The following is a 14,763-nucleotide window of genomic DNA, read 5'->3' on the forward strand; positions in this document are numbered from 1 at the left end:
AGCTCTGTCCTCACGCCCCATCCATGTCTGTATCTGGAACCATCAGTCCATGTCCTTAGGAGTTGTGGAGGGTGCGGGTAATTAGGGAGGTGTTGACTCTGCTCTCGAGTCAATGTTAAGCCAGTATGGAGAGCCCAGGGGGAGACGCTGAGAGGCAGACTCGGTGCTGGCCTGGGGAAGCACTGTGCAGTCGGCAGCTGGTCGAAAGCAAGAAAGAAGCATGGTTGTCAGACACGAGCGAGCACCACTGTTGGAGCAAAGGAGGACCGTGTGCATTTCCCCCGAGTTCTTGGGGCTATGCACTTCGCCATGCACACAGGAACGTGGCGTTCAGTGGGAATGTGAGGTCCTCACAGATTTTATATAGACGGGAGAGGGATGCCACAGGGGTGTATCAGTGGGTGCCCCATGCATCACACAGCGATGGGGCAGGATTGGAGGCAGGGAAGGCTGGCTGCCGAGCTCCGAATCCCACCAAATGGGATTCATTGCCCTACAGGGAGCTGCTGCAGGTGCCCATGGCTCCCCAGCAGGGGGCCTCGTTCAGAGGGGCGGGTGGAGGTGACTGAGAAGAGAAACCCTTAGCTCAGAGTGGTGACTGGCTGACTGCAGGTGAGGTGCGGGCATTTCCTGGCCCTGGACCTCTGCTCTTGGCCCGATCACAAGGTGTTTTTTTTTTTTTTTTTTTTAAGATTTTTTTATTTATTTATTTGAGACAGAATGAGAGAGAGAGAGAGCACATGAGAGGGGGGAGGGTCAGAGGGAGAAGCAGGCTCCCTGCCGAGCAGGGAGCCCGATGCGGGACTCGATCCAGGGACTCCAGGATCATGACCCGAGCCGAAGGCAGTTGCTTAACCAACTGAGCCACCCAGGCGCCCCAAGGTGTTTGTTTTTAAATACCACTGTCCACAAATCTATATGTTTCATATTTGTGTTTTCTACTAAAGCACTTGGCAGTGCCAACATAGTCAGAAAATGTCAAACAGGTAAGTAATTTGAAGATTAAGAACAGAAAATCAGGACTAGTGTTTAAAAAATCAGCCGATGTGATGCTAGTGCTGGAAAGGACAGGGTAGAGTCCCCAGGACCCACGCTGACAGTCCCCCGTGCCCTGTGGACGCAGGCTCTGGACCCTGGTGCTGCAGCCTCCGGTCAGGTGGCCTGTCGTCCGCCGTCTGCCCCATTTCCTGTGTGAGGCCGGATTGGTGGCGGGGGAGGCCACAGGGCCCCAGAGCAAGGCAGGTGTTGGCGGCTCAGCCTATAACCGCCCATTCCGCGTGAGGGGTGGGTGTGGGGTCCTGGGTGCCTGCCTGGTGCTTCGGGAAACAGCAGGCGCTCTAGTCCAGGGCTACCCGTGCTCTGTCTGAGGGAACATCTCTGCTTGTTCGCAGGGTCCCCAGGGCCAGCCAGCGACCACGGCAGCCGGGCCTGCTCTCCACTGTTTGACAGCGGCTTGCATTTGAACGGCAACCCCACCAGCACAGTAAGCGCGGCTTCTCTTCCTCTAACTTAGCGGGGGTATCGGTCAGCACAGACGCCCCAAGATGGAGAGGTCACGCACGGTGACAGATGCAGAGGACAGACGTAGGACAGGATGGGGGAGGCCTCGGCACCACAGTGTAGTATGTTGTACTCGTGATTCGTTATATCTCAGCAAGCAGGTGGGCATGCTCAGCTCTGAGGCAGATCTCACAGTCCTGCTGTGATTTGCCCAAAGGCTGACCTTGTTTTCAGGACGCCTCTGTCAGGCTCCCTTGACAGGGACGCTACACAGGGTTTGTTCCCAAATCAGTAGAAGCCCCCCAAGCAAGCACGATACTGTGTACTTGCAGTGAGTGTTCATGCTCCAAGTCCCCTCCCCACCCAGAGAACCGCGCAGCTGGGCCAGAGCAGGGCAGTGGCCTGGCCGCGGGGCCTCCCCCCACAGGGGCCCAACCCCACTCCCCGCACAGAGGGCCTCCTGCAGCCTCCTTCCAGGATGTAGGCTCCTCGTCCACGGGCATCAGTGGACGCAAATCAGAATCCCGTAAACAGTCTGAGAATGTTTTATCAGAAATCATACCCAGTTGCACTCCTTATACCACTGGATGCTGGGCCTGCAGTGGGACCTGAGAACAAGGTCCGTGTTCAGACATAACATTCTGAAAATAGCATTGTTTTTCGTTTTAACCTTTTAATGTAGCTCTTGATATTTAAAGATTGCATTTAGCATCTTTGTGAGCTGTGAAACAAAATACACAAAAGGCCACAAACTCAACTCAGATCAATAATTAGAATATTGTCACTAGCTTTTTAATCTATGTGTCACATCTCTGTACCATTTTCTGGCCCATCCAGAAATAAACGGCATCCTGAATCTTGTGTTGTCATCCCTTTAACAGAAGATAGCTTTATCTGTGTGTGTGTATATATATGTATATGTTTTTGTCTGTGTATATGTATATATGTGTATCCCTAAAAAGGTGCCATTTCATTTTGAGCCTTATAAAATTTTACTCTGTTATAACATTCTGGGATTTACACTTTTAATTACCGTTACGTTTTTAAGATCCACAAATGTTGTGGCATATGGGTCTAGTGTTTTGTTTGCTCGTTGCTATGTGATGTTAATTCTCTGAATATACTACAATATATTTATCGATTATTGATCAGCAATGGACATTTGACTTGTTCTGTGGGCTTTTCTCAGTGTTGTTGAAATCGGGCTGCCACAGACAGAGGTTGAGTATGCCAGTGTTTGGTTTCTAAAGTAACGCCTCCTTCTCTCCACACGCGTGCACCTGCTCCCCCTCCCAGCAGCACTGGGGAGTCCCTGCTGGCCCGCGGCTCCCGCACTGCTAGGTATCTTTTGGGGCTTAATGCTTTGAAATACAGTGTGTGTAAAATGGCTGTTTCACTGGGGATTTATTTTCATTTCCGCCATCACAGAGGAGGTCTGTTTGCTTCCTCCTCTGTGTTTACCTTTGGTTTCTCATCATCGGTGAAATGCTGTCCAGCACGCTTGCATGTGGACATGAGGTTGTCTGTCTTTCCCTCTCTGACCCATCAGGATTCTTCACATATGCTTGGAGCTAATACTCTGCTGATTGTCGGTCACAAACCTCTCACAGTTTACAGCTAGTTTTTTGTTGTACTTACACTATTTTCTGGTAAATAGAAGTTAATTTCAGCACAGCTAAACACATCCACATCTTCCTGCGTGGATTTAGAATCTGGTTCAGGGAAACTTTTCTTAACCTTTGTTCATAAAAGATAACTTGCTTGTATTTTTTCTAAATATTTTCTTGTTTGCTTTTCACTTCATATCTCTAAAGCATATGAGATTTGTTTTTGTAAAACATGTGAAAAATAGGGGTCAGATTCATTTTCTTGTGTAACGACTTGTCGTGACCTGTTTCCTCAGGGGCCGTGGTGCCACCTGGATCCTCAGCCATGTGTCCTGGCCGCAGGTTTACCTCTGAGCCCCGCTTATACTCTCTTTGTCAGTGTCAAAGCCAATACCACATTAATTGCTACGTGTTTATAATGCATTTTTATCTGCAGGCAAAAGCCTTACCTCCTTTTAATTCACTCTGTTGTTCCCATCCTCTCTCTCCCTGTTTTTCTTGGGAATTTTTAAAACCTCTGATCAGATTCCACAGAAGTCTTCGGATTTTTATTGTAACTGTATGAAATTTAGATCTATAGCGGGGGTCATCTTTCCTATTGCTGAAAGAATCTTAGGTTTTCTTTAATATTTTTCAATCGAGTTTATTTTTTTTCCTTTTTGATTAATTTCAACAGAAGATTGTTCATTTTACCACCTTTTGGCTCCATGGATCCACATACCACAGTTTCTACTCATTTTTGTTCCCTTATTCCTTTCATTTTATTTGCATTTTTGTGCTTTCTTATTTCTTATGCTCCAATCTGACAGTCTGTGCCCCTTGGTGGAGTGTGTGCTGATGACTGATGTGTATTCTAGCTTGTTTCTGATCACGGACTTTGAATTTTTATTGGTCCCTTTTTACTATACTCCTTCTCTTCTTCTTGATCTTTATATTCTTTTGGTTAAGTTTTTCATGTGTCTTTTTTCTAAAATTCTCCTTTGCATGTTTGAAATGTATATACTTCATTTGCATTTATTTAGAGCTTGCCGTTGGTTTTTTGCCATATATCTACTTGGTTTACAACATAGAAACATATGTCTTTTCACTCCTTCTGGAAGGATGCAAGGACCTTATAACTCTGTCCTTGTAACTTCCCTGCTGCTGTCATGTGTGTGAGCCCACTCTCACCCCACACAAGTCATGAGTTCTAGGGTCGCTCCATGTGGAGAAGTTTGCAGCCTCCTGACCTCATCAGGACTCCTGCATTTGATGCTCTTACAGAATCAGCATCCTTTCTCCTCAAGGACTCTGACTGGAAGTCAAGGCCTGTGGGTGGCCAGTCTGTTTCAAGTTATTTTAAAATGGGTTATTTTCTCTAAACTTGAGCCTATTTCCACTGTCTGTGGTTTCTAGTGGCAATGCCAGGAAGTTTTCTCTTCACGTGGCTGAGGGCCTGGGGGCATTTGCTCAGACAGCTTCCAACGTGGTGACCGGATACGGCCTCTTCTTTGTCTCTGACATCTCGTGTTTGCTGAGGCTGCATCCTCGGCCTTCATCAGGGCGCACGGCACCCTGCGGGCCTCCCTCCGGCCCCCACCCTGGAACTCGGAATCCGTGCATGCTCGAGCGCCTCCTTCTGTCAGTCAGAGCCCTTACTTCTCCACATTTCCTTTTGTTTCTCATTTGGCTACTTTCTAGGAAATTTCCTAAGATTTTTATTTCACTGCTTTTTTCACCTTTGTACAGTATCCTGGTTGAACTGCCTGCTGAGGGCTGTTTTTTTAAAACCATCAAGGATCACGTTAACGCGATTCCTCTTAAATGAGAGAGTTGTACAGAGCGTGGGACACATGCCCAGGAGTCACTCAGGAAAGGTGACGCAGTCTGTGGGAGATGGGGTGCGCGCTTGAGAAAGGAGCAGACGGGTTGGGGAGAACCTACCCACTGTCTCCCCACCACCTCTCTCTCACGGCCTCGAGCCATCTCTGTTCTTGGGCTCAGTGGACACGATCCTTACACTGGTGTGGGCACAGTGCCCAGCATGAGGTGCTGTGAATGCATATCCTCAGCCATCTTCCTCATCCTTATCACAAAAGGGGGAAAGAGGGAGGCACAGCTTATCAATCTCTCTAACTAGTCAAACAGTTCACCTTCAAAACAAAATGTCAGAGTTGTTCAAAACACATTACAGAGAATCTGAATCTCAGAGAGTCGGAAAATCATCATTTTTTAAAAGATACCAAGACTCAAAATCCTATAAAAATTTTAAAGACCATCTACTTGGTTCTCCAGATGGAAACACTAATCATCCCATTAATAATCCAGCAGCTGGCTTGCTCCACATTCTTAGCTGTTGGGCTTTTTCTCTTCTAAATGCTATTTAGCACTGCAGTCATCCTTTGCACTCAACAGTGGATTATGTCAGACACAGCGAAGTGGTCATGCATCTGTGGGTCAGAGAATAAACAGACCCTGCCCTGCACTTTGTTTTATGGAAAAAGTGAGTTGGAATCATTCTTAGACTCTCAGGATTTCTAATGGTGACATTTTCAGAGTTGCTCAGATCACTTTCATTCTCCCAGGACTGAGCCCAGCTGAGCAAGAGACAGAGTTCAGAGCAGCTCTGTAATCACAGGATCCCTCAGGGCTGGGTTTCCGGCTCTTACAACCTATGCTGCTGACCCAGCTGCATCTGCAGCCTCTCTGTGCAGAGGTGGCCAAGCCTCGTGGAATGCACATTCTCCTGTCCGCCATCACTGGACGGGTTTCCTGTGCTGCCTTGTTTATTCTGAACTAACCTTTTAACCACCCCTTCCCCTTCCCCTTCCCAGACGTGACATTTTCTCCCCACTCCCTCCCATAAGACGAGGGTTAGCCCTTGGGTTTGCCTCACACAGTTTAAAATTCTGACTTCATCTGTTTGCTACACTGTTTCTCTATCAGAAATCCTCACCGAATGTTTACAACAAAGAAAGTCTCATTCACGTCATATCATCTATTTAGGTGATTTCTCCTCTGTCCCCTTGACCTCCCACTTGCAAGCCGCCCTGGCCCCCTACGTACCTGGTTGGTGCTCACGCAGGCCTTCAGGGAGGGCACAGAGCGGACCACTCCTTGACATTTTCATGCCAGGAAGGTTTCCATTGTCTTGAGTTGAGAGTGGGTGCTTTCACTGTGTGTTCTCACTCGGGTTCTCGGGCGCCCACCGGATCCTGAGACACCAGACCCTTGCCTGTCTCCTGCTGCACCTGCGGCAGAGGCAGAATAACACTGCTCTGAGTACTTCCCCTCGTAAGAAAACCTTACCAAAAATGAATAAGGAGCTGCAATTAAAGAAAAAATACCTCATAGTAAATACCTGTTTTTCCAAGTTACAGATTTCAAAACAAAACAAAACAAAAACCCAGAAACTCAAAAAGACTGAGGTCATTTCAAAGAACTGAATGATTCAAGAAATGTATAGGAAAAATATATCAAAACACAAAATAAAATTTTACGGAAATTATATGAGAACAGATAAAAACTAGTAAATAATTGTGAAAAAGAAAAAGCAGACATAATAAAAATAATTAAACCAATAAAACAATGTAACAAATATTAAATATATAAACAAGGAATAAAGTTTTCTGGATGAAAGAACAGCTGGGCTTCCAGGCAGAGATAATGAGTGAATGATAGTTAACTGTTTAATTGAAGGATGAGGCACATACAGGGAAGTATACAATTCGGAAGCAACAGCTCAAGAAATTTAAAACACCCTGGTCAACCTGTAGCACATCACAGATTCTCAAAGCTACCCCTCCCCTGACAAGGAAAAATAATCACTACTTTGACCTCAGTCAACATAGATTAATAAAAAATTTTTGAATTTCAGATTGATGGAATCACATACTTTGATTTGTTGCCAAAAATCAATCTTAAAATCAGCTAGAGAAATCGTAGATCACTTATGAAAAATGATAATTTTATTGACAGCTGATTTCTCAACAGTAACAGAGGAAGACATATAACAGTCCAGTTTCAAAACTATGGAGACAGAAATAACTGTTGATATATCTTTGTGTTCCTCATAAAGCCATCTCTCTAGAACAAGGTAGAAATACAGACGTGGTAATATTAAGAGAATTTGAAAGACTGTGTCACCAGAGAATTTCACTAACAGAATTTCTAAGGAACATATTTCAGGAAGAGAAATTAAAGTGATCTCAGAAGGGCAGTTGGAGATTAAAAGAGGCAAATATGTATGTGAATCTACACAAACATAGTCTGTGGAAAGTACTAGCAGCTGAAGAGAGCAGAGATACAGACTAGTGAACACAGTGTGTATTACTCAGAGTCAGAGGACTGGATTGAATGTGTGGAAGTCCCTCTGTTGTTAAACTGCTTCACAAATTGTAAAACTACCAGTAAAATTAAAGATCAGAAGAAAAAGAACAAATTGCAAAAAACTCTTAGTTAAAAATGCACAAAGAAAAAATAATAGAAAAATAAGGTAACAAAAGAGCCAAAGTAAGAAGCTAAATATGAATACAAATATAGTAGTAATAAAATATGTATAAATAGGCTAAGTTTACTACCTAAGAGCCACAGATGATTTCAACCTTTAAGAAGATTGAAATTATATCAGAAATCTTTTCCAATCACAGTGATATGAAACTAGAAATCCACTACAAGGAGAAAACTGAAAAATTCACAAATATGTAGAGATTAAAACACATGCTGCTGAGCAACTAATGGGTCAGTGAAGAAATCAAAATAGAAATCCAAAAATATTGTTAGACAAATGAAAATTATGAAATGCAACATGCCAAAGTGTATGGGATGCAGCCAAAGTAATCCTTAGAGGGACATTGATAGTGATGAATACCTGCATTAGGAGAAAAGAGAGAGCTCAAATAAACAACCCAACATTATAACTCTAGGAACTAGAAACAGAAGAACAGACAAAGCCCAAAGCTGGTAGAAGGAAGGAAATAATAAAGAGCAGGGTGGATATAAATGAAATAAGAACTAAATAGACAATAGATCAGTGAAACCAAGAGCTAGTTTTTTGAAAAGATAAACAAAATAGACAAAATTTTACCTATATGCACCATGAAAAAAGAGAGGGGATTCAAAAGAAGAAATGACTGATATTACAGAAATACAAAGAATCACAAGACCACTGTGAACGATAACATGCCAGCAATCAGATGACCCAGCCGAAATGGATACATTCCCAGAAATATATGACTAACTGGAACTGAATCATGAAGAAAGGGAATATCTGAACAGACCCTTTACTGGTGAGGCGACTGAATCAGTAAGCAGAAACTCCCAACGGAGAAAAGTCCAGGACCAGATCACTTCAACAGTGAATTCTATCAAACATTTAAAGAATTAACACCAATCTTCTCAAACTCTCCTAAAAAATTGAAGAGGAGGGGAGAATTCCAAACTTACTGTGCGAGGTCAGCATCAAACTAACTCCAAAACCAGGCAAGAAAAGAAATTACAGGCCAATATTCCTGATGAACATCGATGCCAAGATCCTCAACAAAATATTCGCAGACTGAATTCAACAGTATAGTACAAGGATCTTACACCTTGGTCAAGGGTATTTGTCCCAAGGATGCACGGAGGTTTCACTATCCATAGTTCAGTCACTGTGCTACCCTGCATTAACAAAACAAAGGACAGAAATCATACCATCATCTCAATAGGTGCAGAAAAATGTCATTCATAAAATTCAACATCTCTTCATGATGAAAATGCTCAACAGACTGTGTACAGAGGGAATGTATCTCAACGCAATAAAGCCCACCATATATGATAAGTCCACAGCTACCAGCGTACTCGGTGGTGAGAAGCTGAAAGGTTTTCATCAAAGGTCAGATGCAGGACAAGGATGCCACCCTTCCTGGTCCTATTCAGCATAAGACTCAAAGCCCCAGCCAGAGGAATTAGGCAAGAATAGGAAATAATAGGCATCGAGATTGGAAAGGAAGAAGTGAAACTGTCTCTATTTGCAGTGACATGGTATTATATAGAGAAAACCCTAAAAACTCTACCAAAAACTGTTAGAAGTAATAAATTGAGCAAATTTGCAGATATACAAATATACAAATACACAAAAATCAATTGTATTTCTGTACACTAATAACAACTATCAAAGTGAAAATTTAAGAAAATCCCTTTTGAAATTGCATGAAAAAGAATGAAATACCTAGGGATAAATTTAACCAAGGAGGTGAAAGACCTGTACACTGAAAACTATAAGACATAAATGAAAGAAACTGAAGAAGGCACAAATAAATGAAAAGATAACTTATGATCATGGATTACAAGAATTAATATCATTGAAATGTCCATACTACCCAAAGCAATCTACAGATTCAGTGCACTCCCTATCAAAATTCCTGTAGCATTTTTCACAGAAATAGAACAATCCTGAAATTTGTATGAAGCCAAGAAAAAACAAGAAAGCCAGAGCAATCTTGAAAAGAACAAAGCTGAAGGCATCATGCTCCGTGATTTCAAACTATATTACAAAGTTATAGTAATCAAAACCATCTGGTATTGGCATAAAAACAGACACATAGATCAGTGAGCCCAGAAATAAACGTATGCTTATGTGGTCAATTAGTTTATTACAAAAGAGCTGAGAATATACAATGGAAAAAAGAGAATCTCTTCAATAATGGTATTTGGAAAGCTGGGCAGCTACTTGCAAAAGAATGAAATTGGACCACTTTCTTACACCATACACAAAAATGAACTCAAAATGGATGAAAGACTTGGATGTAAGACCCCAAACCATAAACTTCCTAGAAGAAAATGTAGGGTATAAGTGCCTTGATATATTAGTCTTGGTGATGATTTTTGAAATTTGACCCCAAATGCAAAGACAACAAAAGCAAAAATAAACAAGTGGAACATCACACAAAAAGGCTTCTGCACAGGGGCACCTGGGTGGCTCAGTTGGTTAAGCGTCCAACTCTGGATTTCTACTCAGGTCATGATCTCAGGGTTGTGAAATTGAGCCCCACATCAGGCTCTGTGCTCAGCAGGGAGTCTGCTTGAAATTCTCTCCCTCTGTTCCTCTCCCACACTCCCTTTCTAAGAAAAAAAAACACAGTGAGGTATCACCTCACAGCTGTCAGAATGGCTAGAATCAACAACACAAGAAACAACAGGTGTTGGGATGATGTGGAGAAAGGGGAACCTCGTGCACTCCTGGTGGGAATGCAAACTGGTGCAGCCACTCTGGAGAACAGTATGGAGGTTCCTCAAGATGTTAAAAATAGAGCCATCATATGGCCCCACAATTCCATTTCTGGGAATATATCCAAAGGCAATGAAATCACTGTCTGGGAGAGATCCCTGTATTCCCATGTTCACTGCAGCCTATTCACAAGCACCAAGATAGGAAGCAAACTCAGTGTCTACTGATGGATGCATGGAACAAGAATATAGGTGTACCTACATCTACATCTACAATGGAATCGTGTATGGCCTTAGGAAAATGGGAAATCCTACCATTTGTGACAGCTTGGATGGACCTTGATGGGATCATACTAAGTGGAGTGAATCAGAAAGACAAACACTGTATGATTTTACCGATACGTAGAATCTAAAAAAAAAAAAAAGAGAGAAACATCCTCATAGAAACAGTGACAGATTAGTGGCTGCCAGAGGTAGGCTGGGAGGAGGTGAACTAGGTGGACGTGGTCAGAAAGGAATAGTAATTGTGATGATAAACCGCAATGACAGCCACGATTTACGGAGCAGGTTTTCTATGGCAGGAATCCTCCTAAATGCTGTGTATTTATCGTGATTACCTGCTTTGTGCAGAAAGGGGTAAACATGGTACACAAGGTGTTAATTCATTTACCAAGGAAACGCAGCTAGTGCATGCCTGAGTTGGAATTTGACGCACTGCATGCTCTGGGCCTAGAACGCTGCCTTCTGTAATGAACAGCTTTGTAGCGTTTACTGTGTACTCAGTATGCTTGAGCACCTCCTGTCTATTCATGCAGTCCTCATCACCCCGTTCAGGCAAGCCCTTGATTACTGCCATTTTACAGGTAAACTCGGGAAATTAGTAGCTCGCCAAGGGGTATAAGTGGTGCCAGGGTGTAGACCAGAGTGTGGACCAGGCAGGCTGGCTGCAGAGGCTGAGAGAAGAGACTGGGTGATTTAGCATTAGGAAAATACTTTTTCCGTCAGTCAGCCATTCATCTGTTAAACAACCATGATTGAATACTCACGTATATAAGTGTATTTTCTAGTCCCTGGGGATTGTGGTAGCCAACAACCTCAAAGATGCCCATGGCCCGATCCCTGGAGCCCGTGAAAGCGTATGTTACTACCATGCAGAAGGGACCTTGCAGGTGTGTCTGAGATCCGAGATGGGGAGGGGATCCTGGGCTGCCACGTGGCCGTGTACTCGCTGGTCCCCGTGCGAGAGGGGGTGTGGGACAGCGAGGACCAGACTCGCCACCGGCGACCACGAGGACCAGCCCTGCTCACACCCTCAGAGTCCTGCCCTCCCGCAGTGATAAGCAGTGTTTGTGTCGTTTCAGCCACTGAGCTCAGGGCTAACTTGTTGCATGGCAGTTAGGACGCTGATGCTGAAGTCAGAATGGAGCCACATTTTTACACAACTGCGGCAAGACTCAGAAGCTCTCGTATTCCTGTTTGAGATGGGTTTGTTTTTCCCCGTTATTATTAGCTCACAAAATGTTGGCTTTTCCCCTTGTAAATCAGAAATGACTGTCTCTTAGAACTTTCTTCACCCTTCATCCATCTTTGTCACACGGATCCAAGCTGTGTCTAACAAGCTTTATGCAAGACGTGGCTTTGTCACATTGATGCGTGGCTGCATTGGTTACGGGATTATGCTGGGATGCTGGCTCTCCTTCGAAGCCTGCAAGCCTACTTAATATCATATTTTTCTAGAAATAATATTTTCCCATCCCCCTCTCCTTTTCATCATGTGCTTCAGTATTTTATTGATCCTTATCTTAAGTAGATTGGGTAATGGTGGCAAGCCCGCTGGCTTCCAAACACCCATGAAGAGTCTAGGAAGAGTCAGGTCCTGTTTTTTCTCCATTATTCATGTTTCATAAGAGATTTTTCATCTTATGATAATAACGATTTCAGTTTGAAGAATATGGTAAGAATCTGTTGTCAGTAAAATTCATTTGCTTTTAATAATTGTATTGTGATATTTAAAAATTTATAGTGTAATTTAGATAGCTGTCTTCACAAAATTAATGAATTTATATTTTAGAATAACAGACTAAATGTTTCCACTCATGTCAAATTTAAATAGAAAAATTATTTACATATTTCTTATGAAATGCTAAGACCATACTGTGTGGCACTTGCTGTTCATTCCTGAGATGTATGTCTTAATTTAGCTGTGGAAAACAATTTTAGAATAAACCTTTTCCCTCAATAATAATTAATATTTGATGGCTACTTGTGCCTTTAAGAGTTGCTCCTTGGAGAGAAAACAAATGAGAAATATTATTTCAGGGGGGAACCCACTGGATTAAAACACTCACCCCACTGTGGAGACAGCCAAGCAGCTGGGGAGAATCTGTCTCCGTTTGCTGGGGCTCTTCTCCTGAAGTGCATGTGGAGCTGGTTCCCAGCAGCAGGGGTGGCCTCACCAGGGAGCCACTGCGGGCTCCTTTCTGCATGCACCACGGGCTTGCGAGCCCTGCCGGGGGGTGCCTGGCCTCAGGGCACTCCAGCAGGGAGGGTCAGGGCTGAGGCACACAGTGCCCATTTTCTGGACACGCGGTGCTCTCAAAGTAAATGAGGACAGGAACGGCAGGAAGAGCTGAAGCTGTTAAGAAACTATCTTAATTCTGGGTCTATTTAAAGAGAATTAGGCAAGCCCCCACCGTGTGGGGCCCATGGCCCTTCTTCTCTGCCCCAGAGGGAAGAGCTGCCCACGAGAGTTGACCGATGAAAAGCAGAAGCAGAAATGGGTCGTAGCTCAAGTCCACGTGAACCACATTGGGCCAAGCAGCTGGTCCGGGGGGTCATGGGGCCAGCCCAGTGGTCACGGCTGCAAGGCCTGCCTGCCATGGGACAGACGGACAAGCGCATGACTTGCTCTGTGAGGAGCTTCATGGTTTCCCTGGAGGCCGCCCGGGGAAGCTCGTCCCGTGTGCCTGGTCCCTCCGTGTGGGCAAGGCTTCTCCCTGGGGGCCCCTGGCAGACATCCCCTGAGACCTCCTGTGCAAGCTGCTTACCGCCTTCATGCTCTGAGCTCCTGAGGACACGAAGCCCAGCATGTCCAGACACCCCCACAGCACCCAGCAGGTGCAAGGGAAGCAACCCTCCTGTGTCCATGGGGGGGAGGAAGGACAGCCAACATCCTCCAAACTCAGGACCGCAGAAGCAGGCTCACGGTGGGTGCCCGTTACTTGGCTCCTCTCCTGGTGCCTCTCTAGAACTAAGACACACTGCAGCTGAACTACTCAGTCACATTCGTTTCGGGGAAGCCCACACTTTTGCAAATGAAAGTGCTCATGTCCCCATGATGGTCCATTTAGGAGTTGTTCCTCCCTGAAGATTGTCAGTAAGATTCCAGCAAGCTGTCCATGACAGCACAGTCGGCCTTGGCACAGTGGGTCTTCTCACTGATTCAGGAGCCTTCTCGGAATGAAAGGAGGTAGGGTCGGGCAGAGGGGAGGAGAGCAGGGCGCAGACTGCCAAGGCTGTGGGGACCTCGTACCTGCCACCGGCCCAGCAGCTCAGCGCCAGTGCAGTGCCATTATTTCCCAGAGGAGAAGCCTGCAAGGCGTCATCAGGCAGGTGCTCCCCACTTCCCGCCGTGGCCTCCTGAACACGGATTCTTCGCTGTTTGAATGATGGGAAGCCATAGGCATGAAGGAAAACTTCCAGGGTAATTTCTTAGGTGTTGCTTTTTTTTTCCTGAAAAATATCTTGATAAAAACGTCAGTATGGCACTGGGTGTTGGTGGTGAGAATTTTGCCGTTCTGAGGGTAACGGTGGGAATCTGTGTGAGGCAGGTGCCTTGCAGGGATTCGAGCAGAGCTGTTCCCACAGACACTTTCACATAGTCTCCTCTCCGCGCTTCCAGACACTAAACAGAAATTTAAAAAGTGCACTAATGAGGGTGCATCCCCCCCATATTGGCATCTGTAATGTTTGAGATAATCTTGGCTAAGACCGAAGTTCAACATCCGTGAAAAAGGAGCTGCTGAGAAAATTTAGTATAAGCAGGTGCTGGAGTGGATGTGAAACCTGATGACGGAGAACAGGCTCTCACGTCTGTGTTGTGTTCATCAGTAACCACACACCTGTATTTCAGGCACAGCGCCGTATCGTCATGTGTCACCCTTTCCAGTCTCCCAAAGGTGGCCATGTTAACTCTACTTATAGATTAGGAAAGTGAGGATCACAGGGTTACATCCAGGGCCCCAGGTACTGAGTAGCAAAAATAAGTAGCAAGGTTGGAGCAGGGTCTGTGTTTGGGTTAAACAGCGTTTCTCGTTGAGGGGATATATTTGTATAAAATACACATTTGTATGTAATTATAATAACACAGTATTTGTTTCTCGTTTACTTATGTTATACATACTAAGTATGTATGTTTATATAATGCATATAAGTATTTATTTGGAAGGCTGAGTTGATCCGGAGACAGAAC

The 14,763-nt window shown here is 44.6% G+C and overlaps 1 protein-coding gene across 1 annotated transcript in view; it reads left to right on the forward strand.

Moving 5' to 3' along the window:
- The window catches only part of SNTG2 (syntrophin gamma 2), a 158,739-nt gene that overhangs the window by 39,004 nt on the left and 104,972 nt on the right, over nucleotides 1-14,763 (forward strand). The window contains exon 8 of the mRNA XM_044918857.1: nucleotides 1,392-1,483. Within this exon, the coding sequence (XP_044774792.1) occupies nucleotides 1,392-1,483 (92 nt within the window). The remainder of the gene's footprint in view (nucleotides 1-1,391; nucleotides 1,484-14,763) is intronic.

This window comes from Neomonachus schauinslandi, chromosome 10, assembly GCF_002201575.2.
Source record: "Neomonachus schauinslandi chromosome 10, ASM220157v2, whole genome shotgun sequence".
Lineage (NCBI taxonomy): Eukaryota > Metazoa > Chordata > Mammalia > Carnivora > Phocidae > Neomonachus > Neomonachus schauinslandi.